The sequence below is a fragment of the Fusarium oxysporum genome, chromosome 12 (assembly GCF_000149955.1).
Source record: "Fusarium oxysporum f. sp. lycopersici 4287 chromosome 12, whole genome shotgun sequence".
Lineage (NCBI taxonomy): Eukaryota > Fungi > Ascomycota > Sordariomycetes > Hypocreales > Nectriaceae > Fusarium > Fusarium oxysporum.
The window spans coordinates 787060-814153 of NC_030997.1; the positions used below are offsets into that span (position 1 = coordinate 787060).

At 48.1% G+C, this 27094-nt stretch overlaps 9 protein-coding genes and 1 non-coding gene across 13 annotated transcripts; 5 read left to right on the plus strand and 5 right to left on the minus strand.

Annotated features, from left to right (window-relative positions):
* Nucleotides 1-324: 324 nt before the first annotated feature.
* Nucleotides 325-2153, minus strand: FOXG_13372 (uncharacterized protein). 3 transcript variants are annotated; one of them, XM_018393349.1, is made up of 4 exons: nt 2018-2130; nt 1553-1948; nt 654-1499; nt 325-607 (listed from the first exon to the last, which is right to left on the minus strand). In XM_018393349.1, exons 2-4 carry the CDS (start codon nt 1729-1731, stop codon nt 511-513), a joined length of 1122 nt encoding a protein of 373 aa, XP_018252595.1. In that variant the 5' UTR covers nt 1732-1948; nt 2018-2130; the 3' UTR covers nt 325-510. The 3 variants fall into 3 exon arrangements, with proteins under 3 accessions (XP_018252595.1, XP_018252596.1, XP_018252597.1); XM_018393350.1 differs by having other exon boundaries at nt 1553-1953; nt 2018-2041; XM_018393351.1 differs by having other exon boundaries at nt 325-1499; nt 2018-2153.
* Nucleotides 2154-3882: 1729 nt separating this feature from the next.
* Nucleotides 3883-6083, plus strand: FOXG_13373 (uncharacterized protein). 2 transcript variants are annotated; one of them, XM_018393352.1, is made up of 5 exons: nt 3883-4340; nt 4398-4659; nt 4706-4897; nt 4943-5334; nt 5382-6083. In XM_018393352.1, the coding sequence occupies exons 1-5, from the start codon at nt 4191-4193 to the stop codon at nt 5796-5798; spliced, it is 1413 nt and encodes a 470-aa protein (XP_018252598.1). In that variant the 5' UTR covers nt 3883-4190; the 3' UTR covers nt 5799-6083. The 2 variants fall into 2 exon arrangements, with proteins under 2 accessions (XP_018252598.1, XP_018252599.1); XM_018393353.1 differs by lacking the exon at nt 3883-4340 and having other exon boundaries at nt 4362-4659.
* Nucleotides 6084-6763: 680 nt separating this feature from the next.
* Nucleotides 6764-8972, minus strand: FOXG_13374 (uncharacterized protein). Its single transcript, XM_018393354.1, has one exon. The coding sequence runs from the start codon at nt 8828-8830 to the stop codon at nt 7091-7093; it is 1740 nt and encodes a 579-aa protein (XP_018252600.1). The 5' UTR covers nt 8831-8972; the 3' UTR covers nt 6764-7090.
* Nucleotides 8973-10263: 1291 nt separating this feature from the next.
* FOXG_21151 (uncharacterized protein) lies at nt 10264-10598 on the minus strand (the record flags this gene model as incomplete). Its single annotated transcript, XM_018401480.1, has 2 exons — nt 10264-10314; nt 10374-10598. 2 exons carry the CDS (start codon nt 10596-10598, stop codon nt 10264-10266), a joined length of 276 nt encoding a protein of 91 aa, XP_018252601.1.
* A 3519-nt stretch (nt 10599-14117) lies between these two features.
* FOXG_21152 lies at nt 14118-14208 on the plus strand. The gene has a single exon. It is a non-coding gene; the product is annotated as a tRNA-Pro (tRNA).
* A 200-nt stretch (nt 14209-14408) lies between these two features.
* FOXG_13375 (uncharacterized protein) lies at nt 14409-15068 on the minus strand (the record flags this gene model as incomplete). Its single annotated transcript, XM_018393355.1, has 1 exon — nt 14409-15068. One exon carries the CDS (start codon nt 15066-15068, stop codon nt 14409-14411), a length of 660 nt encoding a protein of 219 aa, XP_018252602.1.
* Nucleotides 15069-15735: 667 nt separating this feature from the next.
* Nucleotides 15736-17763, plus strand: FOXG_13376 (uncharacterized protein; the record flags this gene model as incomplete). Its single annotated transcript, XM_018393356.1, has 4 exons — nt 15736-16061; nt 16117-16136; nt 16190-16548; nt 16612-17763. 4 exons carry the CDS (start codon nt 15736-15738, stop codon nt 17761-17763), a joined length of 1857 nt encoding a protein of 618 aa, XP_018252603.1.
* A 771-nt stretch (nt 17764-18534) lies between these two features.
* On the minus strand, nt 18535-20351 carry FOXG_13377 (uncharacterized protein; the record flags this gene model as incomplete). The annotated part of the gene is made up of 4 exons (XM_018393357.1): nt 18535-19638; nt 19691-19804; nt 19852-19921; nt 19969-20351. The coding sequence occupies 4 exons, from the start codon at nt 20349-20351 to the stop codon at nt 18535-18537; spliced, it is 1671 nt and encodes a 556-aa protein (XP_018252604.1).
* A 1532-nt stretch (nt 20352-21883) lies between these two features.
* Nucleotides 21884-24276, plus strand: FOXG_21153 (uncharacterized protein). Its single transcript, XM_018401481.1, has 6 exons — nt 21884-22037; nt 22088-22453; nt 22509-22870; nt 22918-23460; nt 23507-23702; nt 23761-24276. Exons 1-6 carry the CDS (start codon nt 21965-21967, stop codon nt 24114-24116), a joined length of 1896 nt encoding a protein of 631 aa, XP_018252605.1. The 5' UTR covers nt 21884-21964; the 3' UTR covers nt 24117-24276.
* An 876-nt stretch (nt 24277-25152) lies between these two features.
* Nucleotides 25153-26924, plus strand: FOXG_13378 (uncharacterized protein; the record flags this gene model as incomplete). The annotated part of the gene is made up of 2 exons (XM_018393358.1): nt 25153-25313; nt 25369-26924. Coding segments are annotated over 2 exons (1625 nt in total), but the record flags the coding sequence as incomplete, so codon positions are not given.
* Nucleotides 26925-27094: the final 170 nt, after the last annotated feature.

The window sequence follows — 27094 nt, forward strand, 5'->3', positions numbered from 1 at the left end:
GCATCAGATAAGATCATCTTGCCCCGTTGGTTCCGACTCTGTTGGTTGCGTCCCTGTAGAAAACGGCAGGATCGGCAAGCTGAGTGGGATGCTTGGCAAATAGTAATGAGGCTCGTAAAACAAAGAGGGTCTTTTTCACGGTAAACACGGCACGGTTAGCTCCACCGCGTACGTCAGTCAGATTATCTAGGGCCAAAGGTAAAGCAGAAGATGTGAGGCAAAAATTTAAAAGGTAAAAACTTGTTTAATCAATCTAATCTAATCTGATTTTATTGATGGAGAGAGGGCGGCATCGGGCCGGATTGGAGGGTGTTGTGGAATTGTTACGGAATGAATATCATGGCGTGGAGGGTTCACGGGGAAATCACAGCGCCACAGCGAATACAAAACGTGTCATTTTATACTCTTCTAGTACCAACACTGGTTAAAAATCAGCAACTCCGTAGAGTGGACTCCTTGTTAAGCGACTGAATGTGATGGTTAACCCGGAAATATCACGGCCCAACGAACTCACGATGTCCCCTCGGCAATTTGATCAATCGTGAAGTTAAAGCCCCCATTCGCATCCGGTTCTATATCGTGCAGACAATATCTTGGGGTTTTGACGCTGTTTTGTCAGTTGCGGCACTAGAATTGGACACAAATGGACTTACCTCCAAAACCAACTGCTCAGGCACATATTCTTGCAGTTCTTCGCCAGCAAGACGATGTCGCGCTCAAAAGTCTCGCCGGCAAATCGACTCGCAGCGTCATCAGAAGCTTTGTTCACTCTATCGATCTCAAGTTGAAGCCTGTCGAGCGACGCATCAAGTCCTCGTTGCATATTGCCATGCGCCAACAACACCACGATGTTCTCGACGAACCCTTCTCGTATCTCTTTGCGCACGCTCACAATGTCATTCGTGATCCACATAACAGCGACGGCCGCTTCGTATAGATCGCGAATCTCCTTAGATTCCATGACGTACTCAGGCAAGTCAAGTCCATTGGCGAACTCGGTGTTGGCCACCACTTGCTTCATACAACAAGATGCATCCCGGTAGTCGAGATATTCGTCTAGAGAAGGAAGATGGGCATTTCTTCGATTAAAAGCTTCCTTTTGGTATGCTCTTAGGGTAGCAATAGCCTCTTTCGCTATGCGCTTTCGGTAACTCGGATTGTCCCTGTAAATACGACGAACGGTTGAGGCGTACTCCTCAAATGACAGTACAGCATCGTGGTCTAGATAATGAGTCGACGGCTCTACCTCCTGGCTTGATACACCAAGGCTTTTCTCGACATAGTCTTCGCAGTCATCCAGTAGGGCCTGCAGCTTATTGTAATCGAACTGCTCGACGATGGAATATTGATCGAGAAGGTCGTCGATGATAAACATCCAGACTTGAAAGGATGTCAAGACCTCTAGCTTTTCGCGGGAGGCGTACGGGTACCAGCCCGCCAGTTGCTCCGACAGGTTAGCTTTGGTCAGACGCGAGCGTACCGTTTCGTTGACAGCATGTCTGACAGATATGTTAGTATTCTTATCGGTGTTCCTCGGGGAATATTTTCTGACGTTTCAATCAACTGGAGGATCTTAACGTCTATGGCCTCCACGTGCGGATTCATGTCTTTCGGCCATCCGGCATGCATCAGAGCCAAGTCCGGGACTCTAAGGCTTTGGCCTCTCAGAACGGACAATAAGTCCTCTCTCGTGCTGGCTTTGCCAATTTGCGTTGATGACGATGAAGCCATACGGTCAGATGTGCAGTTGAGTTCCACTTAACAGCCTGGGATAAAACTTCAAATTCAAGAGAGCAACGCGGGATTAAATATCTGAGAGCATTGCACCGCATAGGCTAACGATCGAGTACACTGGAGACATTGTGCAACGTTGATTAGAAATCGTGAACAACTGAGAACATGCCTGCCGTGTCAATTGGTGCGATCGTGAAAAGTTGGAGGTATTGCACTACACTGATTAGCAATTATTTAGTGCAACGTTTTACAATTACAAGAGCAATTAGCAATCCTTACGTACATAAGCGGTGAGGCACGCCTAGCTCAATTGGCTTGGGCATCCTACCCAACTGGTCCAGCACAAGCATGGGAGGATCCTTGGTACGAAGCTTATGTATGTATGTATGTATGTGTATTTTTCGTCTGGGTGGCTGTAACGAAGCCAAATCTCCTACTGGAGCAAAAGACGTGCTGAGCTAGCTAGGTACAGGATACCCCGCTTCCTTCACCATCCAGCATACCAATGGCACAAAAGGTGCTGTATTTCTCAAGCCCGTCACCCGTCAGCGGGTTCGAGGGCAATCTATTGTCGAACTTTTTCCACCGACCAGAATTCTCTCGCGCATCACTACATCTGCTGACGCAGTCCACAATCTCCAGTAACCAAGTTGTAGCTCGTAGTCGACTGTCGCGGCGGCAGGGAAAAACCTCGGGAAGGGATCAGAGGCCGACGGTGCGGCTTGCCTTTAAAGGAGAAAAACCCATCGCAATCGGCGTCGTTGATCGGAAGGATGTCGCTACGAATGCCCGGGGCATCGCCCTCCGATATCTAAGGCGTTCTGGTTCTGAGGTGCCGCCATTAGATCCGACAAAGGTGTTGTCAGAGAAGGCGAACTCTCCAAAATTCCTTCTCTGAAAACTGCTGTTAGGGAGCCGATAGCGTCCCCGCAGTTTTTGTGTGGTCGCGTGGCCTGCAGAAAATCCCGCTCCTAGCACCGCACTAACAGTGCGTGCCAAGAAAGAATTTTTACAGGAGAGAGTTGGGTACGAAGCTTAAGTTTTCAGCTCCTGGGGTTCAGGGTAGTCGATGATAAAAGCTGGCTGGCTGATAAGATAAGACGAGATAAGATATGACAAGAGAACCCAACCATATCTACAGACTCAGAGTCAATATGTCAAGCAACAAACAAATAGAAAACAAAAAAGGGAGATATATTGGGTCTTGTGCTCTTCAGTTGTATCTCGGATACATCGCGCTTATGGAGGCGGTTACGCGACTTGTGTTTGTTGTCCCATAGTTGAGGTAGTCATTTCTCGGTGCAAAGTGGTATGCGGATGGGGAAAAAAGGGATGGCCACGCAATTCCAACGATTCCTATCACGAAATTCAGAAAGGTAATATCGGATATGTCTGAGTATCCGGAAAGAGAATCAGTAACACGATCGGATAGACTCAGGCAATATCGGCCTCATCCTTTGACTTGCCGACAATCTCTTGATTTATACCTGATCAGGAAATTATAAGACTCCCCATAGCCGTCGCCAACACGCGTTCAGCGCAATAAAACGTATCGGGAGTCGGGTAAGGGGTTGCCAAGTATAGGCGAGCATCAGATTGTATAAGAACTGCAACCTGTTAATACACATGAGGTGAAGATAGACTTCCGTGCCGTTGCGGATCGACGGATGGACGGGACGGAAGTTAGATACGTTGCATGGCTGAGAGCTACGAAACGCCAACAGGGTCTCTTAGTGTGAATCATTTCCTAAGAGGTCAAAACTCAAAACTTCGATTTGCTAACGGTAACGTCTTCGAATCTCCTATCACTCAAAGTCAATTGTTTCAGCTCGGAAGTTGCATAAGCGTAACCAATCAGTATCAGACACGATATCTTTCAAACTGCATAATGGAACATCTGCATCTGTATCTAAGACCGGAAAGATATAATAAGTTCTTATCTGTAACTTAAATTCACCAAAAAGGACCGAAGATCGGGGTTGTATGCACGGTCTCGGATTTTATGTAATAAGGCGTATCACACAACGCCCTTTTCCAACCACCACGTCAGGGTCTGCGCCAACCCCATTGGCCAACCCACCGAAATCGCTCCAGCGCGCGGAAAGCGATTGGCCCTACCACTTCCGCAGTGGGTACGGAACGTTATCACCAAATTTTCACCCTCTCTACGGATACCTCTGCAGTTGATTAGATTCATTCGATCAGGAAATTTCCCTACTTCCGTTCGCGGGGTAATATCTGGGGAACCCCGGATGCTCACTCATCACAGCCTGCATAATTGGTTATCTCCTCGCTCGGCAGATGCGCTCCCGATGCCCAGGGCCAGTTTCTCAATACTGGGTCTGGGGGCGAGAGTGGGCTGAGTATGGAGCATGAGTCAAAGTTTTACGTATAAAGACCTGTCCGGCTGCTGTTCTTTTTAATTTGCGGATCCCTGCTTCAAGCAACACATCATCATGAATAGTTATAACATCAATTCGACTGCGGAGGAGGGCAATGACCTGGCTCTTACTCCTTCGCAGTTGAATAAGCCGGACAATGAAGCTTCGTTGCATCACGATGCTGTTTTTGGTGAGATTTCAGATGAGGGTCCTGACTACAGAAGTGTAAGCAGAGTTTGCGACGAAAAATGGCACGATTCACAGAATTGACGAGTTTTTCAGGTCGGACTCATCGGTACCGCTGGGTTGATGATGAAAACACAAATCGGTCTCGGCGTCCTCTCGATTCCGGCGACATTCAACGCGCTTGGCATGATCCCCGGCATTATCTGCCTGCTAGCTGTTGCGATCATAACGACTTGGTCCAATTGGATCGTGGGACTCTTCAAGCTACGACATCGCCATGTTTATGCGATCGATGATGCAGGAGAAATGATGTTTGGAGTCGTAGGCAAGGAGTTCTTTGGGTTTGCTATGTGGATTTGTAAGTTATGATGCCAGACTTGAATGAGGAAATGCTAACTTGATAGATTGGGTCTTTGTATCCGGCGCTGGCATGCTCAGTCTTTCCATTGGCCTCAATGCTGTGTCTAGCCATGGAGCCTGCACTGCTGTCTTCGTCGCCGTCGCTGCAGTGCTGGGCTTTGGTCTCTCGAGCATCAGAACCCTTGCTCGCATGAGCTGGCTAGCATGGATTGGTGTCATCAGCATTATGATCTCCGGTGAGTTCCACATCGAACATTGAGATTAATGACTAATGTCTATAGTGATCATGGTCACCATCGCTACAGGTGTCCAAGAGCGACCAGCAGCAGCCCCTCAAGATGGCGTCTGGGTCTCGGACTACAAGCTCTTCAACAAACCCTCCTTCGTCCAAGCCGCTTCAGCAATCTGCTCCCTCATCTCAGCATACGGCGGCACTCCAGGCTTTTTCGCCATTGTTGCTGAGATGCGACGACCCGAGCAATACACCAGAGCTTTGACCATCTGTCAGGCCATCGTGACCGTGACCTACCTTACGATCGGTTGCCTGATGTACTACTTCTGCGGATCATATGTATCCTCGCCCGCTCTTGGCTCGGCTGGTGATACCATCAAGAAGGCCAGTTATGGCGTCGCTATTCCAGGGTTGATCGTCTCGATCACTCTTGTCACTCATGTATGACTCATACCCTCCCCTGCTTTTATGTTGCTAACGAGATACAGCTTCCCAGCAAGTATATGTTTGTTCGACTGTTGAGAAACACAAAGCACCTGGCTTCCAACTCCGCGGTTCATTGGAGCACGTGGTTAGGTTGCACATTCATCGTGTCAATCATTGCCTACATCATCGCGAGTGCCATTCCTATCTTCTACAGCCTTATCTCCTTGATTGGAGCGCTCGTCGGTACTCTCATGTGTTTCCAGACCATGGGCTTCATGTGGTTCTACGACAATTGGGAGAAGCGCGCTATTTCGCCCAAGTGGCTATCAGCTTGTGGATGGAGTTTGTTCGTTATTGCTTCCGGCACCTTGTTAATGGTCGCTGGTACTTATGGATCAATCGTCGATATTATCCAGGCATATAAAGCTGCTGGAGGGTCAGGCGCCTGGTCGTGTGCTGATAATTCCAACTCTTCATAGAAAAGGAGTTGTTTATAATAGTGATGCTCGAGGGAGTTCGTGTTGAATAACTGTTCCAATACGATGACTCCTCAGAATATATTAATCCCACTTGTTTGTATCCATGTGCATCGGTCCATGGCCTCCCTTCTTCCAACCAGATGACGCAATTTCATGCAAAGATTCTTATGCGTCTTATGAAATTGTGTAAATCAGAACGGCGACCAGCCAACATCTTGTGTAGCCTAGTCACGTGGTGCTTGTGTGACCGTCACGCTTCAGTTGTTGTGTTTCGGCCGCGTCAACTTATCTCAATTAACAAACGTGGTCAAACACTTGTTTGACTATCATTTGGCATCATGTGGACATCAAAATCCAAAGAGAAAGCTGAAGACAATCTGGCGATCATCGCACGATTAACCAATTCCATCGCAAGCCGAAACCCCGACGATAAAGATGCCCAGCGACGGACCTAAGCAGCAACAGCATTCCTTCAGAATGTGGGCATCACAATCCAAGCCCCGGCAGCTGAAAGCAGCAGAAATACCTCTGCGTCGCCTCGCGAATCCCAGCACTCCGTCAAGTTGTCGACTGAGCTTTACCGAATGATTGTTGGGCACGTCAGTACCTTTCGTCAACAATCCCGATCTAGAGAGCAGACATTGGTTGCGTTCTCATGCTCATGCAAAACTCTACACAAATTGTCTGAGGATTTCATATAAAAGAATGCCGGAGTCCTTAAAGGCTACTACAAACAGTGGAAATTCTTGTTCAGCCTCAGAATCAGGACGATTCATGCGAGTCTTGTACGGTCCCTACTGTTCCACTGGAATCGCCAAGTGGAAAACAGTGAGCCGGTAATGGGTATCATCACCGGCTTGAGCGGGCACAACGGTGACCATCTGAACAGAATAGGAGTGGCTGACGCGCAGAAACATCTATCTGATTGGATCTCGGATCATACTCATGTCGAACAATCATTGAAACAGCTCCAGACCCTAGGCCTGGATGGCCCATCGGGTTGACTACTCCAAGGTTCTCTTCAATACCTTTCCTCCAACTTGACATCTCTACAGCTCTGTTGGCAAAGCTTCTTGGAATTCAGTCGCACTCCACTCTTTGATATCTCAACAGTGCTGGAAGCTCAAATATCTTGTCGTCCAATACAGACTCGTCACCACTGACGATCTGGAGAAAGCCTGCCGAGAATGGGCAAGCACACTGAAAACACGAAGTTGACTCAGTAGGAGAGATCAGGGATTGAATCTCGCAACTCATACCCTCTCATTCTATATACCTCTATTGCTATGTATCTATAATATGATATAAAAAAGACAAGAAATGAAACAGGCTACAAGCCAATGTCGACTCGGCTGCAATGTTATAGAGAAGGACTCCAAGACCTGTGCATGATCCTTTAGCCTTCCTTTAAGCTTCTTTCGATCAACATCCTGCACAGCGACATTATCCTCGATGGCCAAAACAGCCGCTGCTCCCGCACTCTGCCCCATGATCATATAGACAGGCTCCATACGGATTGCAGACAGAGCAATATGCGTGGCGCTCATTGTAACAGGGTTGACAAAGTTGGTGGCGTCCTCCTTTCTGGGAACGATAGACCCATAAGGGACGCTGAAAGGCCCGGGATTGGGAACGTGAATGAGACCTTCGTCATGTATGCGGTCGTTGATAACGACACGTTCTACTTGATGAACATCGAGCGTATAGTACCCGACTGCAACGACAGTGTCGTTGTCATACGGCTTGGGATGCTGAATGTCGGCTTGTGTCATTGTATACACGCCATCCATCCGTCGAGCCTCGCGAATGTATATCTCATATGGCCAGTTGCCGTTGTCAGTCCACTCATCCTTCGCGTAGCCCCAAGCACTTGTGTTCTCACGAACAAAGTCCGGGACATCTTTGTGGTTCGCCAATGTCCAGAGAAGTCCTTGCGCCCAGATCTTGTGCCATTTCGCAGCAGCCTCCCGCTCCTCGTACGAATACTCAGCATAATTGGACGTCTTGTTGTAACTTCCACCTATCAGATCGGTACTGATTTGACCTGCTGCATTGGTGTCGGTTTTAAGATTCGGCATGAGTTGTGTCGTGAAGAACGGCCCTAGGTAGCCAGTCTTGATGTATCGGATCAAGATCTTGTAGTGAGATTCATTGTAGCCATCTGGTTTGAAGAATTCCACCTTGTTGTCATCCTCTGTCGTTAAAGATAATCGGTAGTTGAAGGCTTGAAGACGATGATCTTTCTTGCCACGCGACTCTTCAGCTGCGAACTTGGTGATCACGCGACCAACCCCGGGGAGCAGACCGCTGTCAGGGTCATCAGGGTCGTTGTACGGGTCAATAGCAGCAAGTCGCCTCGGCTCGTTAAAGTGAATACCTGCTGCAGACTCGTCAAACTCCTGCTTGTCTTCGCGTCCTACGCGATATGAGATGCCTGCTGTTTCCATGAGGTCACCCTCATAGCCGGCATCAATGAACATCTTTCCTGAGAAAGTTGACCCGGACCGCGTTTGGAAGGATTTGATGACGGTTCCATTCTTCTTCACGCCGCTGCTAGTACGAAGGATGGACTCGTTCCGAAAGACAGGAATTCCCTCATCCTTGATCCATTTCTCCAAGATCTCCTCTGCTACTTTGGGCTCAAATGTCCATTGAACCTTGTCGCCGATGGCTGGTCCAGGTTGCGCCTCGATATGCTTTGCGAGATAGTCATCTCGTGTTTCACGAGTCCATGCGTCGTCGTTGTCGTAATATTCGTACACTTTGCCGTAAAACTCCCTGGCAATTCCACCAATGGTGTTTCCATCCTTTGAGTCCGTCCAGCCCAATCCCGAAGTAGTAAGACCGCCGATTCGTGATGTCGGAAAGACTAAAGTGGCGGTTCTGTTCATACGAACCGTTTGAATGGCAGCTGCCAGCGCGGCAACTGTGTTGCCATAGATGATCACGTCAGATTCGTGAGAAGTCGCTGATAAGACGCCAACAGTGAAAGAAGCAATGATATAAAGACAGACGATATGTACAGACGCCATACTTGCAAGAGTGACCTGGCTGCTTTACGCAGCTCAGGCAGAATCGTCAAAACACGTAAAATAAGGAGTAGGTAAACTAGCAAACAAAATTGCGAAAATTTGGCGCCGGGAAACGGCGTGCATTTTGACTTTGGGATGATGCATTTGCTGACGTGCTTCTTATTTTACTTAAGTGGGGCGGAAAACCGCGGACGGCGATTCCTTAATTAAGGAGCGAGGATCACAATCTACCAATCGGCTGAGTCCGATCAGCACAGTGTTCCACTGATTGGCTCTCCAATCTCTCTCCAATCTCACACCGGCTGTCTGCCAAGATAAGGCTGTCGTTATCTCTTCCAATTCTACCCAAGCAGTCGGTAGCTGTGATAAGGCATAAGGCTAATTAGGGAGATGGATAATCTATGCCACTATTACCCTGAAGTCACCATTGACATTTATGTTCCAACGTCATTTTTGAGTGCTAAGATGTCATGATGTCCATATTGTGAGCTCATGATCGCCCTCTAGTTGCCTACTGATATCTTGGCGATGAGGAAATCGATAACCAATCTGTACACAGATCGGGCCAAGATCATCAACCTCATCGTACGCCCTGTAAAGAAAGAGAGCAACAAGCTCCGAACCATCTATAAACTAGAATTCAGTTAAGCATATTACCTAATAGTCATGTAGAAAGACTGATAGCACATATTATAATCATTAATTATGGCGGACCTGTGAATGAGAGCTTATATTCACTATACGGATACAGGGCTCAGTAAGAAGCAGATAGCAAGTCTAAATCCTATGGAAACAAACTTGTAATCAAAACATTTTCGCCCTGTGTTTCTCTTGGGTATCTGGAAGCCCACGTATGCCAACGTGACTATCACCGTCAAGCACCGCAATGCAACTGAATTGGGTGTTGTGCAAATGTGCGGGGGAAGTAAGGACCACGATGAAGTTAAGCTGCTGAAACTTGGCAGAGTGATGGTAGACTCTTTCATCCTCTGACCATAAGATAGAGTGAAGCCACGCATGAAACATGTCCAGGCAACCGCTAGCAAGAATAAATCTTTTCTGTTTTATCATAGAACGCAAAAGAGTCTTGTCGAAAACAGCCAACAAGAAGCACGACAGACTATCATACCATGTAAATGCCAATATGTGTATTCTAAGCGGCATCATGTCCAGATCCCTTCCTCAACCAAATCGAGTTCATAACCCTAGCTCTCCATGGTCTGCGTAAGTGCAGTCACGAGAGGAATCTCAACATAGGGAATAGAAATAGGCGACATTCACATGATGATGTTCAGTACATGGATATAGAATATAATACATAATCTTATACTAATGAAAACAAGAGATCCATGGGACTATGAACTAGGAAAACCGTTCCGGGTTGTTATTCGGTCGGATAAAAACCTAGATTCTATCATAACTCGACAGCCCCCTTACGATCCGGTTACCAAGCCATTCCAATAACCAAACTTGATGGGTCCTCTCTTACTGAATAAGCAGTTAATCGATGTTGCACACGAGGAAATTCGTCTGTTGAACTTACGTTGCCACCAACACCACCACGACATTTTTCAATGGCGTTGCAGCCCCGGTTATAGGGGTTGGCTTCAGCACCAGGGCGGCAGTTTGCGGCCGACGCGCCCTTCACTGAGCAAGGAATATGGTCGCGGTTGAGGGCACCATATGAGATCTCACCGCTCTGAGGCTTGGCTGCAGGAGCTGCAGAAGCGAGAGTGATGAGGGATAATGTAATGATAGAGAACTTCATACTGACTGAATAAGGTTGATAGGTGAAGGAGTGTTGTCTTCTTGCAATATGAAGAGGCTGCTGAGTGAAAGAGAGAAGAATGGCTTTTCATCTCGTCAAGAGATGAATGCGGGATATATATACTGAAAATTCTGCTCACAAAGGCAGGAAAATACCGGCAGAGGAAAGAACTTGGTCCATCTATACGAGGACTCACAAACCTTGATGCTTGAAAGTTCTGGCTAAGAGGATCATGAGATTCAAATGGGCACTACGCTCGTAGTACAATTTCGACCAATAACTAGGAGGGTTGGAAGCCTTAGCTCCAGTGGCCTAATCAAGGTACGGCTTGTTAGAGTCCCCTTTCATATACCACGTTGAGGAGATGAGAGCAGGATAAGATATATGGGACTCGATCGAGCCCAGAGACAACTGCGTTCGTTGGTATAGTTTATCAAATCTATCACTTCGAGGGTTTTATATCTTCTATCGCCGCTTCACATAGTACGTAGTCGAATGCTGTTTGGACTGGAAGTCTACTGAGCTTTTTTGATGGCAATGAGTATATGGGACTATGTCCTATAAAAGCCTGTTGCTCTACAAATTGGAGGGCTCCCTTATTCTTTCAACCCCCAGGAGGCTCTGTTGACTTACACCCAATGTCGCATAATCGGGCCGTTATTTTAGTCGCTTGACTACGATGACCCTTGGTAACTGATCTTATTGGAGGCTGTGGCTGTTGATGTATGGAAACTTTAATCAAGCTCGTAATGGGCCCCTACAAGATCTCGAACATCTCATAACCGGGAACCTGGGAAGAAGCAAAACACTAGGGCCCCGCGGGACCTTTGTAAATTCAACGACTAGTAATACGTCTGGGGAATACTGTCCGCCCTATGAAGCCCAACTGCCGAGAAACGCTCGGATGGGGCGATATTACGACATCACACGGAAAGTCCATGGAGTATCATGCCCGCTCCAAGATCCATACATCAATGACATATGTAGAAGACTGAAATTGTTGACCAAAAGTGATACAGAACCTCCTTCTAGAAGCCCGATGGAATGAATTTCTGACCGGGACCAGGTAACATGATGTTATGTCTAAGGGTCCTGGCAGGTACCAGCTAGTCAAGCCTTACAGACCGAAGTGAGACTCCTTTGAGGTGACATGTGCCATCAGCCACAAATATGCATAACGAGGAAGCATCAAGTACGGAACTCGGCACAGTAGTATCCCCAAGACCTTGGGACCCTGGACGTCATCTCATAAGAGAGGATGATGTTCGTGCGGCTAGTCCCGGGAGCATTGCCCATTTCAGGCCACTACGCTATGCCATTTTAGAGACACCGCTAATCCTCTACCAATTACACTAAAGCGATTGACATGATACAGATTGACCATAAACTTAGTCGTGAGTTCGTTGGCTCTCAATACTTTGGCCATGAAAAAGTAAAAGGACATCTTCCAAGCTTTAGACAAGAAAGAAAAATCAGGGATCAGCAAGAGGAGTTCAAGGAGTGAGTATCGAAGTACTGGAGCATCTGTCATTCTGATTGTCACCTATCATGACAATCAGTAGTATGACAAGCAACTAACCAACAGCAACATGAAACCACGCCATTTTACGAGGCAAGGCGCATAATTAAGCTTCAGCTCCTAAGCGACTTCAACTCTAATAAACTCATCCGCACCATCCAAACCGTGGCTTTGGGCTACGAGGATACCGAAGGTGCCCCGGAGTGCGGCTGACTTGTGGGGTTACCGAGCGGGATGCCGGGGGTTGATTTCGGAGGTCCGCCCGCCTATCCGACAGACTACAACCAGAATAGCCTGGTGCAGGAAACGGTCTCGTTTAGAGAAGCATTATCCTCGTTAACGTCAGCAAAATGACTACGGTAAGGTCTTCGGTAAGGGGTATATCATGGCCGGAGCCAACTACTGGGTAGCTTATCATGACCCCAAAGATGGGTCCTTATCTTCCACAGTCTATACGCGAAATTAGGGTTTGTCCAACTGTCAACATTGCTGATCTTCAGAAGTTTCGGGATTTCTGGAAACCGGCTCCAACGGACGGCTTCCTGAAACTCGTTGGTCCTGGCCTCTCATGGCTGACGTCGCCTTAATGTTTGAAAGTAAAATGTAAAGTCTGAATCTTGTTACTGCGTCTAAGCGATCACGGCGGCCACCTTGGGCTCTTGGTGAGATTAATACAAGCCGCCTCGGAGATTTGCGGTCTCACAGGCGCCATAAAGAACGCCGGAGATACATTGGACGGCCGGTGGTGATGCTCCTTCTACTGAGCCCTGCAGGATCATTTGGTCGCTAAATGTACTCCGTAATAACAGGTTATTAAATTTAGAGCTCGGCAGTTGACTTACAACAAAAGTTCCACTCAGTAAGTATTACAGTTGAAGTGACCAGCTAAGGGCCTAAAGGCCGTTCACCAGTCATAAGTCGCTCAGATGCAGATCACCTACGACATGGGTGCAGTGCTAGGAGGAAGGAAACCATCCAAGGACTGGGTAACCCTTGATGCAGTAGAGGTTTCGAAGAGTAAGCGTTCCTTTTTTATAAAATTCGACAGGTAAGGGGGGCATGCTTGCTGCTGCTTTGGGTAAGTGCTTGCTTCGACTGACAATGCCACAAGCGCCCTGGTCGACAGCAAGGCCTCCTCTGGCAGCATGTTAGAAGCACTCTTGGGCAATCATATTGCGAAATGTCACTCAAAATCCATCCTTAGGGGTTCTTTACTACAGACGCTGTCTAAGAGATAGCATATCATCGGTACATCTGTTCATCTACAGGCTCGGAAATATTTAAATTCAGAATATTCAGTTTCTTTTACTTGGGTTCAACCCCTAATTGAAATATCTAGGAGATTTGTTTTATTCGTCTCTGATGCATTTATCTGCACTGGGTCCAAAATGCGGTGACCTGCTTGTTGATATAAGAGATAGGAAGACTTGCTTGGTTCTGTAAAATGCACTCCTGTATAGAACTTTACTTTACCACAGAATAAAGACAATGAACCATAAATCGTGATATAGGAGGCCCTGGCCAGATATTGAAAGAAGATATGAGGCAGTGAGCCTTGTTCATAGAGATTGTAGACCAGTTTGACAACTTCGCCTGTAGCTAGACCTGCTTTACTACAATGAGTCTCACAGTTGACTTTCTTTTTTGTCTCCCTATCAACGGTTCAAAAGACAGTTGAGCCCCGAGATCTATAATATCTAGGTCATGATAGGCAATGCGGGAGACATGACTTTATTGCCCAGCAAGGGTTAATAGTGTGAGCAATCTGTAATAGACTTTAAACTCAAGAGATGTCTACTAGGTAACCTAGGTTAACATAGATACTACTGTCTATAATCTGCTTGAACTTTATTACAGTCATGGAACTCAACCACCTATATGGTAATGAAGTTAAGTGCGCAATATGTAAAGAGTTAGGGAGTGTGCAGTTCTTATTATCACAAATATAGACATCATTCTGGAGCGAAGTACTTAACCACATCACGTGCTATCTCCTTCCTGGTCTGGTGGTCTAGTGGTATGATTCTCGCTTAGGGAAAACCCTACAGCTCAGCTTGCGAGAGGTCCCGGGTTCAATCCCCGGCCAGACCCTTTGTTTTGCCATTCTCGTGTCTTACAACTCTGAAACATCCTTCTTTTTGTATTTGTAGTCTATTTCGATACTTTTACAAAACACCATCACAATAAGATAGACTAATGAAATTGAACCTCTTATTTATAACCTCGCTTAGGTGGTTATGAAGTTTGGTGTAACTATGCAAAGTCACGACAATCGTCCCTTTGTTAGGCTCTCACTGATCCTTCCAGTACTGGCTAATACCACCGTCCTCTCCAGTGAATGGATCAGCGGCAGGATTCTTGACGTCCCATACTGCTTTGAAGTCGTCTGCACTATCGCCTCCCTCATCCCATGTCCAGGAAAACCCCCTCGGATAAGCCCCCATCATACAGAATCCCTCCAGGGGCACCTCTGCAACAGCAATCCTGGGGTTGTCGGCAGCAATACCACGAGCGTCTCCAGTCATACAACCAAAAGATGCCATGTTAGCGGATGGATCGTATGACTTGTGTGCAACGCCTGCTGGGATGACAAAAAGATCTCCCACGTTGACCTCGAGCTCCAGTCCGCCGTCTTCATAGGCTGTTCCAGAAGTATGCTCTTGTGGGTCATCGCTTAAGTCTGCAACACCCCAGCGGATGCGGCCAGGGCCGGAGACAACTACCATAACTTCATGGGACTGGGAATGATAATGGGATCGCTGATGTTGACCATATCTAACGACCCATTGTACGTCCCACTCATTGCCGCAAAAAGTATCGAATGCTTTGGTACGATCGACTTGACCATCTTTGACAAAAGCGTTCTTGTAATGGAGCAGTGGTTTGTGTGAATTAGGGATCAGTTTGGTTGGCTTCAAGTGGTACAGAATTGGTTCTGGCAAGGTCTCCATGTTGACAGTGGAATGGAAGTACGCTCCAGGTCTTTGTAGGATGTGAACTGGAGCAAGAAAATAGAATTGAAGGTCAATGGGACGAAGGTCGTAGCACTTGTTGTTCAATGACGCGACAGTACGATTGCTTGGGATGATGGCTACACAATGCTCCTTTCTTACCCACCACTACTTATATCTTCCAGATGGCAGATGGGGAGGGGCTCCATTCCACAATTCCCAGTGGTAGATATCATTTTGGTTTGCGTGTCAGTGGCTCACATGGCTAACGGTTAGCCATCCCGAGAATTGCGGGGAGATAGCGCTCGGAGTTGCTAACCGCTGATAATCGGAAACCTTAACCGTGATATCCTTAACCTAATGAAGGACAGAATACGCGAGATTGCGTCTAGAACCGCGGGGTAATGCATTAGGCTTATCTCCTTTCGTATCTGCCGGTGATTCTGTGGCATGAATGCTACGATAACGAGCAGTGAGACAACAACGCACAGAGGGCCCTTGACTCGGCAACTGGGGCCCTGTGTTGCTTCGCCATGATTTGGCCCCGTGATAAAAGCAAACAGTCGTGAAAGATAAGCTCTGCTCACCCATATAAACCTTTAAGCCGCAGGTCTTGTCCTTGGATCACATTTCCATCATACCTCACCTATATCCCACTTAAGTCACGATGCCTAACGCGCTTGGTGACAGTAGCAGTAAACTGCCGAGTTTCCTTTCCACCGGCAACTTTACCAGCAATGCTTCATTTACAACCAAGGAAGAACACCATAACACCACTTCGAAAGGAACACCACACTCAGCGGCAAAAGAAAGCCCCAAGCCCTGGGTATCGCAGCGATGTACGGATCAGGCACGCCTGCTTAAGGTCATCTACATTGGTGCCGGGATTTCTGGCATCTGCGGTGCCATTGAGTTCAGAAAGCAAGTCCCTAATCTAGAGCTTGTCATCTATGAGAAGAACCCTGAGCTCGGCGGGACATGGTATGAGAATAGGTAAGTCCGTACAACTTGAGTGGTCGAAGGTTAAAGCTGACATTTTCGTCTATAGATATCCTGGCTGTGCCTGTGGTGAGCATGTACTACCAAGCGCTCATGTGTAATATCGTTTTGACGAACTTTAGATGTACCCGCACACGCATACCAGTTGACCTCCGAGTCTTCCCCGCGATGGACTTCCTTCTTTGCCTCTGCGCCTGAGATCCTTCAGTACTGGAAAGATGTTGCCACTAAATATGACATCAGGAAGCACATGAGATTCCAGCAGAAGTGTACCGGTGCTCGGTGGAGCGAGACCACCAATAAGTGGTTTGTCCAGCTCAAAGACTTGACGACAGGTCTCGAGTATGAAGACTCCGCCGATGTACTTGTTACTGGCGAAGGCGTTTTGAATGAGTGGAGATGGCCTGATATCAACGGCATCAAGTCTTTCAAAGGACAGCTGCTTCATAGTGCGAATTGGGACCCTCAAGTTGATCTACAGGTGAGTAGTACTAGTTATGTTGATCTTGGAAAGGTCGTTTGCTGATGAGAGGCCGAATCATAGGATAAGTCTGTCGCTGTTATTGGAAACGGGAGCAGTGGACTCCAGATTGTCCCTGCAATATTACCTGATGTCAAGCATATGGATCACTACATACGCGGTAGGTCCTGGATTGTTGGTCTCTTTGGAGATCCGGAGACCAGACAGCGCATTAAAGAAGCAGGCGGCAACTTCAAGTATTCCCCAGACGAGATTCAAAACTGGGAGACAGATCGAGAGGCATATTTGAAGTACAGACGCTCCATCGAGCACAACATCAACAAGAACTTTGGTGTTCTCTTCAGCGGGACCTCGGAACAGACCAACCTTCGGCTTCTAGCTCAAGAGTCCATGATCCAAAGACTCAAGGAGAGACCTGATATCTATGAGCACCTTCAACCTGACTTCTCGCCTTATTGCAAACGTATGTCACCCGGCCCAGGTTACCTCGAAGCGCTGGCATCTCCCAAGGTTGATACCATCACTTCTGGCATTACCAAAATTGACGAGACTGGAATATTCACTGCGGATGGCCAACATCATCCAGTTGATGTGATCATCTGCGCGACTGGCTTCCAAACCTCACCCGCCAGCCGAAGCTTTCCCATTTATGGTGTTGGTGGAGTCAACCTACGAGAGCGCTTCCAAAAACGCCCGGAGACATACCTAAGCGTCTGTACAGATGGCTTTCCCAACTTCTTCCAATCCATGGGTCCTAATTCGATGCCCGGCGCTGGCAGTCTCCTACTCGTGATTGAGAAGACAAATACCTACATCGCCAAGATTCTAGCTCGAATGGCGTACGATAACATCGCGCGCATTGAGCCGAAGCAAAATATGGTTCAAGCATTTACCGATTACTGTGATAATTTCTTCAAACAGACTGTTTTTGCAGAGGAGTGCAATTCTTGGTACAAGACCTATGAGACCGGTGCTTCGCGTGAGGAGCAGAAGCGCGGACGGATCACGGCATTGTGGCCTGGCAGTAGTTTGCATTGTGTGCGCACTTTGAGCCGTCCTCGTTGGGAAGATTTTGAGTACAAGTATTGTGATGATAATGAGTTTGGGTGGTTCGGAAATGGATGGACATTGGCGGAGAAGTTTGTTACCGACGAGTTGGAGTCCTTGACATGGTATCTGAATGACACAAATGTCATGGAGAAGATAGTGGCATAGACATTAGATGAGAGATACGCTAGCGGTAAACAACTCTTACAATTATAACACTCCAAAAAACCGAAATTATAGCGAGGCTGACCTGTCACTGCTTTCATGCCTAAGAATAGTTTCATGGCCTCCAACACCCTAGGACTGCAGTGCTTCTTCCAGTCTAGGATGCTCCCCTTCCCCAACTGCATCAACCCATTTCTCAATCCCCTTCAAGAACACTCCATCTGTGCATCGAGCAACCGCACCAAGAAAGTCAACCTTCAACGTGCTTTCAGCAACGAGCTTGCCCTACCGGGGAGATTGTCGAGACATGGCTTCCGCGTAGACCTTTCGTAATTGCGTTTGTTCATACTCCATCAGATGTTCCCAATAAATGCCAGCCTTCCCTTCATTGTCGAGATTGACGTCTCATTTCTCAACCATGTCTTGTACGGCCTCATTCCCGTACTTGTCGCGTTGTGGCTCTTCTTCCCAAGTTGGGCCTTGTAGAAACTTAGGCATCTCAGTCACTGCCCTGAAAGGCATGGTTGGCACACACTCCCAGTCAATTATAGCGCTGGGGGAGTTAGTTCCATTGATCATGTGGTGGTATCTGCAGTAGCCAGCTGTCTTTCACTAAGTATATGATGATTAATTACAAAACTTCCCATTTGAATCAAAGTGCAAAAGATCTTATCAAAGGGCTTACTAGTTTCTTCTAAGCTCTCCTTAACATGACTAAAGGCTCTCATAACCAAGGACTAGATTTCTCAGTTTTATGCTGTTTCTCGGTACTCTCTAGGTAAGATATCGGAAGCCAGATCCAGGAAGATGTCGTCCCGCAGCTTCCTCCTCGGCCTCTCTAAGTTCCAGCTTCCGGTTAGCACGCTTGAGAATGAAGTGAAGGGCAACACTGGCAATGATAGCGATGGTGGCCATGGCAGCGTTGACACTAAAGGCTAGAATGAATCGCGGTTCAGCGCCGTTGGGATACAAGAAAGATCCATAGATACTGCAGATGGTTGCCAGGGCATTGTTGAATGCCAGCGCGGCAGCTCGTTTAGAAACAGGTCGGAAGTTGGTGTTGGCGGTCCATACCATGGACATGTTGAAACCAGAATAGATACCAGGCAGCATGATCATGGCGCCAAAGTAGCGAGGGCCAATACCGGTGGTAGAAGCTGAGATGATGAAGCCTGCGAGCGCACAGGCAATAGACAAGCTCGTATGCCAGAAGCGCTCTTGAACCCGGTCAGCGTTCCATGCGACAACCGCACAGACGATGCATGCCAGTAGATATGGAGGTGCGGTAAGCAAGAGGGTGGTGATTCTGTCCTTGCCCATGCTCTTCACGATAGTAGGGAAGAAGCTGTTAATAGCAATAGCGCTAGCAGCTCCGTAGCAGACAACAATCAAGATCCAGTTCTTGGGGTCTTGGAGAAGCAGCTTAAAGCCATGAAAGAGAGATTGCTGGTCGCCTGCAGTCCAGTCCTCTTCACCAGCGGCATCGACCTCCATACGCCACAGAGCAATGGCGCGTTCCTCTTCAGTGAGCCACTTGGTGGTTGCTGGAAAGTCGGGGAGAATCCAGTAGCAGCAGAAGGCGATGACAACAGTAGCTGAGCCTTCGAGGATAAAGATCCATCGCCAGGCCAGAAGCCCACCGACACCATTCATTCCGTCAATGATGCCGGCGGCGATCAGTCCGGAGAAAGCGCCCGAGATGAGAGATCCCGAGTAGAAGATCGCAGTTCGAACGCCAAGTTCCTTTCGCACGTACCAGGCGCTGAGGGTTGCCATAGCGCCGGGATAGAAGGCCGCTTCGACGAAGCCAAGGAGGAATCGGACTGCAGTGAGTGCACCAAAGCTATGGACAGCTCCGGTGGAGGCGCACAGAACACCCTGTTTCTGTCAGCTTCATTGTTAAGGTTTGAGCATGTGGGGGAAACCATACCCATCCGATCATGCAAGCCGTAAGGTACGAGGCCGGCCTTCCGATTTTGTTCAGCAGCATGTTGGAGGGAACTTGCATGAGAACATAGCCGACGAAAAGGACAGACACGGCAGTCTACAATGGTCAGAACAAACATGAAAGAAGTTTCATGTTTCTCATACCTGGAACTCGTTGCCCTTCAATCCCAGATCCTCCTCCATGCCGCCAAGTCTAGCAGCTCCAATAGCGTTCCTGTTTTGTCAATATCTCAACTAACTCTGATCTGCCGAAGATCTTACCTGTCAAGATAGTTCATGATGTAGATCAAGATCATACAAGGAAGTAAGCGAAGATCAATCTTGCGTCTGAGACGCTTCTCCAGAGCCGTGATTTCCTCATCAGAAAGATGCTGAAGCGCTTCAGGCTTAGGAGATATGACTTGCCCCTGGCTCTTGGAGTCGCAAGACTCATTCTCGTCCATGCTGGCGCGGGGCTTCTTCTCGATATCCATGTTGTTGTATATACTGCTGTTGACTGAAATATGAGTTGGTGCCCTGAATGATGAGGAGCTGTTCGACCCCGGCTGGCACCGCTCGTCTTTATACATCTCCAATGCATACAAAACTCTTGGTGTCTCATCGGCCTGGGGAGCTTCCCCAGACTCTGCGTAGTTGCTTGGCATGGGGTAGCCTTGTGAAAGACGCTACACAGATGATAGTAAGATAGGACAAGGAACTTGTTGTCGGCTCGGTAGGCATAGAGGCCGTTAGGAGGAAGCCAATTCCCCAGACTTTTTGTTGTTCTGGAGTACGATACGGGGAACCCTTGCCTCAACCACGAGATAGGCAAGTTTAGGGAAACGAGTTTTGCTTCGGCTCGGTAATGAAAGCGGCCGTTAGCGTTGTCGCTATCTTAGTTCCCCGGATTTTCCACTGGTGTCATGGTACGGGGTAGCCGTGATTAGGCATTCGACTTCGAGAACTGGAACTCATGTCTCCATTCTCAGATAGGACTATCAGAATCTCCTTTTTCAACTTATCATTAAAATCTACTTAAATCTTCAATCATCCTCATCTCTTTGGATATTTGTGACATTGAGAGAGTTAATGGAGCTGGTTTGAACAGGTCTGTTGGAGAAGTAAAGTTTTCTCGGTTCAACATAACGTTCCAGCCAACTGGATGATCTCCCCGCATCACGATGTCAAAATTTTGGAGTCATTCCCTTGGTAACCTTTAGCTTACCCCTCTTCCCCATGGGCCAGATTTGGCTGTTGTTAAAGATATGAATAATTCCCCATGTTAAGCCCGGGGTCTGTCTCGTCAGTAATCACAGACTGGTTCCGAGTCGAGAGCAAAGTTCGGCTGCATAAACAAGTCAGCCGGCCTAATTTTGTTACTAAAAGCTCGAAACTGGATGATTGATCCTTTTCTTAGGCGACAAATTAAGTTCATACCGTGGGCTAGACGAACTGAACACTTCTGGGTGTCGATAGGTCCAGGCAACTGGGTCTGGCATGCACATGCGCATCAAGATGCATGGCGCACGGAGGTTGCTTTCAGATTATGGCCATTTGCATCTGGCTATGATCTGCTCTTCTCCTGCGTCGTTATCTACAGGTCATAATCCAGTGACCCTTGGGATTGTCGGCCGCTAATGCAGTGGGAGCCGACCTGCTTCAAGGTGCCTAACAGACCAATCACGAGGTGTCAAATTCATGTTCGGCCGCTAATGCGCGCCAGCCGATGCTCGCCACCGAACCAAGTCTCCAATTCCTCCAAGCTTTGTCTGATGTCCGACGATGCTTTCCAGCCCATTGCCTCAGTGATAAAGAGAAAAGAAAGCATTAGGCTTCGAAGTCTTGAGCCACTTAATTGAGGAGTTTAATGTGATTCACGCGAAACCCAGACTATAGTTATGTTACATGTAGCAATGGAAGCACCTGTCGTGGACCTCCACCCTAGATGACGAAAATGTTTAGGTGACTCTAGCTTACGCTTAGGGCTTTTTACTGAGTTTATTTTAGTATCCTCTTCTAAAGTCTTAAGTTTTCTTGCTCCCTGGGGGGTGGCGCGCCTGAATCACGTAAAACCTTGTCCTGCAATCGATGCATCCACTAAAATTCCTGCCGTTTTAAGCCTCTTAGGGCCAATGACTTGGGCCCAGCCCCCAATTCCCCGATCACTTGATGGGACGTTTCCTTCCAGAGCTTCATAGCCAGGGTATATGCACAGAGAGATACCTGTCACAACGGTCACTAGCGAGTAGAGCTTGCATACCGATTCTGTTTGTTAGCCATGGGCAGATTCAAGGGTCGAAACACAGTAGCATGCACAGTTTGTCACTCTCAGAAGCTGAAGTGCGACGGCGGTAAGCACGCTGCTCATTGTCACGTTTGACAAGTGTACTGATAGAACGAGCTCATCCATGTGGACGCTGCGCTCGTCGCCAGCGAGAATGCGTGTACCCTGTGAAGACTACATACGTGACCGTACCAGAAGCCTACCTACGGGATCTTGAGAGAACAGCTGCAAGCTCTCGACCATCGTCATCCTTGACTTCCAGCTTCACAGATGATCTACCAGAGTATTCAGGACAATCACAGAGCCCTTCGGATCCGGGCACCTCGACTAGCAGCAGAGTCGCAGCTCGGGCTATTATATCAGATGACTGCAGTGCAGAACGTTTTGTCTATGACCTCCGGCAGATGGCGTTGCCTGAGAGTCCCAATGGGCTTCAGCAGCAAGGCGGATACTCATATGCGGTACTTAAATCCGACTTGATAGGTATGTATCTCCAACCTTGACAGCAATGACAACTTAGGAGTCTAATCCTGTTCAGAGCCGAGGATATTGATAAAACTTCCTTCAGCGCCGCTGGCTATGAAGTTACTTGACACCTTCGAGGAGATATTCTGTGACCACCACTGGTTTCTTCGAAGAGACTTCAGGGAACGAGTTCAACTATTATTCACAGACCCTAAGACGCAATCACAAGACAGAAGCTGGCTTTCAAGGGCGTCTCTTGTTTTTGCCTTGGCTACAACATTCATGTATGGATCGCAGCCATCTGGCGAACCTACAACTGAACAATCCGAGAACCCGACACCTCCCGGATCAGACTTGTTCGAGCAAGCTGTCGCTTTGCTAAATGTGTCATCTGAGGAGCCCACAACAGAGGATGTTGAGGCATTGAATTTGATGGTGAGCGGTCAGTCCCGACACTTTCGGCGCCATCTTACTTATAACAGGCGTTCTACTGCTACTCCTTGAATCGTCGCAGAATGGCCTACAAATACGCAACGCAGAGTTTAGCAGTGGCCAAGCTCTTGTTTCTTGACAGGACTCCGAATCTGTCAGCTTCTGGTCAAGAGGTCATCATCGAGCACCGAAAGCGTCTATGGTGGACATCCTTTTGCATGGAGAGAATGGTCGTAGCAGAGCTAGGACTGGCCCCAGCGCACGCTGCGAACAAGTTCGACGCCGTACTACCTTCTTCACGAGACATACCCGAATCAGAAATGGATCAATTTTTCGATCCAAGTGTTCAGACACTGCAGGCACAAATATGCGAGATCAAGTGCCAGATCATGGAATCTGTCGGTCACTTACGACGGGTGTCAGACCTAGAAACAATGCTGTTCGAGCTATGGCCTAGTTTCGATACACTGCGGTCTTGGAAGGAGAAGTTACCTTCATATATCTCATTTGACTTTAAAAGCGGTGTGCCGGAGGAAATGAGCCAGCGATCATGCGCTCGCGGGCTTGCATCGCTATACTTGAGATATCACCAGGTAGGTCCGTGGACAAACTTCCGACGTCATTTACTGACTCTAATAGTGCTTCACGGTACTACTTCGACCCTTCTTCTCCAAGAAACTGTCTCTTAGGCTGCAGGGAGTTGATTCTGATCATCTCGAATCGAGGTTGAATGCAACAATGCGACAGAGAATTCAGGTGCTGACCAAGGAAGGCCATGATGCAGCGAGGAATAACTGCAAGATACTAATAGACCTCTTTCATCGCGGTAAACATGGTAAGCACTTTAACAAGCCCTGATTCAGTCACAATACGAATGCTAACTTTCCGATTAGCACGATTTGGTTATTGGGACTCAGTGCACGCTTTCAGTAGCCTCTCTATCATCTCTATTGCAAAGGCTGTCTCTCCCGAGCTTGCCGAAACCTCCGAGCTTAACGACGAGCACCTCTATAGTCAATGCCGCCTCATTTTGAAGGAAATGGCTGAAGCGGGTAACCCGGCTGCCAGAGATCACAACGCCTTACTAGCCGACTTAGACAGCATTGTTCAAATGCTCACAACCAATGAAGATGCCGGACCGATTGAAAGACCAGCAGAATTTGAGGTTCCATCATTAGAATTCTGCGAAGGCTTATGGTCTGACGTTGATTGGGTGGAGTTTTTAAATAATTGCTCTCAGTGGGCATAAAAATAAGAGAAGCAGTTCGTCGCTCAACATTACTGGTGTTGAAGGTGTGGTTGTACGTGTTGCATGACGCTGTTGATAGTTTCACAACAGAATATTTTATCTGGCAAGCTCGGCTAAGTTGATATAGACAATCTATAAGATAAGACCGACATTACCCTTCTGCATGCTTATGTTTTGACAAACCACGTGGCTGACAAGTAACCTCAAAATGCAACTGTGAGTCGAGACACCTCCCAGACGATAATGACATGGCTTGGCCTCGGGGAGACAGAAGGCTCAGGAGCCTGACAGAGGGTACCATAATAAACTCCTCAAAGATCTTCCTAAGCTTAGACCAGTCTTTTTGTCACTCGGGGTCGAGGTCTAAGTCATTGCCTCCCCGAGCTTGGGTATGGCCTCAGATTTCAAGGCCGAGGCCCGGCTATTGCCAGATCTGACGCTATGCCTGACGAGTGTCGAATGGCAAATCGCTCGATTTGCTCCACAACCCAGCACACCGGTCAACCGGCAATTGTCAACGGTGTACAGCGCCCAAAAATGCACATACGTTGTCTCTGTGCCAAAAGGAGGGGGACGTGACAACAACGCTAATGGAGGGGTAGGAAATGTTCCCCCACAGACCGGAAATGCTGATTATCGGCTCAGTAGGGATCTGCCACGTCGGAAACCCGTTGAGTGCAGATCCCTGGTTGTATCATGGCACTGCATATGTCACGCGGGCGAAATTCTTGTTCCCTTCTTTTTCTTCGGCCGCTAATGCGAGCTTTTTCAGCATCGGCTGAGATGTTTTAGCGGCCGAAGCATGGGAGGGAAGACACCTAGTTGGTCAGCCGTATATCAGACAGATGGGCTATATGCAAGTACCCGCGACTGCATCCTCTTGTAGGGCGGCCATGGGTTTTGGAGGTACCATCGACTTTCGGTTTTGTTCTCACCGGTTCATCCCGCTGAAAGCCTCACCCCGTGGATTGGAGAGACAACCGGGCTATGTCAACAGCCTTGGGGGCCTCACTAGCAACACCACTCATTTCTATATAGATGGTCAGCGCCCTCAGCAACAGACTTCTCGAATCTCACGAGAGAGCACAACAAGCCAGCACAGACACCATACTGGCACCATCCTCATCACTTGAAACAATCTTAAAGTCTGTCAGCCTAGCAGCCAGCACGATGACGGTCACTCAAATCATCTCGACCGTAAGCCGCTTATCTCTGCCCAACGCAACCACCTTCACGTGCTTACATTGGTCAGGTTGTTCCCAGCGAGCCCAAGCCAACGAACGGCTTACTGGTCAAAGGGGCCAACGGACACAAAGTCACCGTGACCATCGAGACAAAGCGTCTCGAAAAAGACAGTCTCGGTCAGCTTGAACTCCCAGGCGATGTTCTCTACGGTATCAACACATTCCGCGCCATCGAAAACTTCCCTCTCTCAGGACGACCCATTGCCACCTGGCCAGATTTCATCTACGCATTTGCTGTAATCAAGCAAGCAGCAGCTCGTGCTAATTATGAAGTCGGCACTATCACATCTGAGCAGGCCACCGCTATTTCTGAAGCATGCGAGGAGATCAAAACTGGAGTACATGACAAGCATTTCGCAGTTGACATGATGGAGGGTTCTGGTGGTACATCTACCAACATGAATGTCAACGAGGTCATCGCCAACATCGTTGCTAAGAACTCAGGACGAGCTCTTTCCGATTACACCTTTGTTCATCCCAATGATCACGTCAACATGGGACAATCTACGAACGATGCTGTACCTTCAGCTATGAAGCTTGCTGTGTACCGCGCTATGGAGGGTGCTTTGGGTGCTCTCCAAGTGCTCGCGGATGCATTCGCTCTGAAGCGCCAGGAATACTCTAATCTTCTTCGCCTTGGAAGGACTTGTCTCCAGGATGCTCAGCCCATGACTTACGGCCAGGCTCTTGGTGCTCACGAGGCGGTCATCCGAAGACACAGAGAACATCTCATCACGATCCGCGACTCATTCTTGGTTCTCCCCATGGGCGGCACTGCTATTGGCACTGGATTTGGATCCAAGTCAGGCTACAAAGCAGCAGTCTTCAAGCATCTTTCCTCGTCGCTGGGAGTTGCAGTGCAACCATGTAGCGACGCGTTTGACGGCATGCAGAACATGGACACTTGTGCACGCCTCTCAGCCGAGCTGCGCAACACTGCCAATAGCTTGTGGAAGATTGCAAACGATATGATTCTGCTCTCTTCGGGACCCAACGGCGGTATTTCTGAGATTACTCTGCCGCCCGTCCAGGCTGGCTCTTCCATCATGCCGGGCAAGGTCAACCCTGTCATTCCGATTGCAGTTTGTCAAGTGGCGCTGGCCATCACTGGAAATGATGCTGCTGTTTCCATGGCATGCCAGCAAGGGATGTTGGAAATCAATCACTACGAACTCTTGGTCTGCGACCGACTGTTCGACAGCATACAGCTTCTCAAGAGCGTCTCCAAGACATTCGCCAAGCGTTGCGTTAAGGGCCTTATCGCAAACAAGGAGACGTCAGAGAAGCATCTTCTTGACGCGAGTGCACTTGCAACAGCTCTTGTCCCGAGCCTTGGCTATGCCAAAGTGTCAAGCATCGTGAGATCAGCTCTGGCTGAAGAGCGCCCGTTTTTGGATGTGGTGGTAGAGCGGGGCTTGTTGAGGCAGGATGATGTTTTGGGTGTTCTGGAGCGTTCGGTTTTCATTGAGTAATTATGACGTCAGTGTTAGATTTTTGTTCGTCAAGCAATGATAGAACTACAAACAGTACAACAAGGAACGTATTTTCCTATTCAAGAAAGCCGAGATTGCATATCGTGGTAACCGTGATAACTACGGAGCATCGTGTGTACGTGTTTACTCTAGGTCCAACTTGACACACGTTGTCGTCGCGTACTATCGATAAGAGATAACGCGTTGAACTCTGTGACGTCAAAATAATCATCGTCTACTTCAGATCCGGTTAGCCCAAGCC

Excerpts from the sequence above, each read along its gene's own strand:
- FOXG_13372 (XM_018393349.1), bottom strand. The coding sequence starts at position 1,731 with ATGGCTTCATCGTCATCAACGCAAATTGGCAAAGCCAGCACGAGAGAG. Across the intron at positions 1,500-1,552 it reads ATCCTCCAGTTGATTGAAAC|ACATGCTGTCAACGAAACGG; the intron begins GTCAGAAAATAT and ends CATATCTGTCAG. Across the intron at positions 608-653 it reads CTGAGCAGTTGGTTTTGGAG|CGTCAAAACCCCAAGATATT; the intron begins GTAAGTCCATTT and ends CTGACAAAACAG.
- FOXG_13373 (XM_018393352.1), top strand. The coding sequence starts at position 4,191 with ATGAATAGTTATAACATCAATTCGACTGCGGAGGAGGGCAATGACCTG. Across the intron at positions 4,341-4,397 it reads AGGGTCCTGACTACAGAAGT|GTCGGACTCATCGGTACCGC; the intron begins GTAAGCAGAGTT and ends CGAGTTTTTCAG. Across the intron at positions 4,898-4,942 it reads CATCAGCATTATGATCTCCG|TGATCATGGTCACCATCGCT; the intron begins GTGAGTTCCACA and ends TAATGTCTATAG.
- FOXG_13374 (XM_018393354.1), bottom strand. The coding sequence starts at position 8,830 with ATGGCGTCTGTACATATCGTCTGTCTTTATATCATTGCTTCTTTCACT.
- FOXG_21153 (XM_018401481.1), top strand. The coding sequence starts at position 21,965 with ATGGGCAGATTCAAGGGTCGAAACACAGTAGCATGCACAGTTTGTCAC. Across the intron at positions 22,871-22,917 it reads TTGAGGCATTGAATTTGATG|GCGTTCTACTGCTACTCCTT; the intron begins GTGAGCGGTCAG and ends TACTTATAACAG. Across the intron at positions 23,461-23,506 it reads TATACTTGAGATATCACCAG|TGCTTCACGGTACTACTTCG; the intron begins GTAGGTCCGTGG and ends TGACTCTAATAG.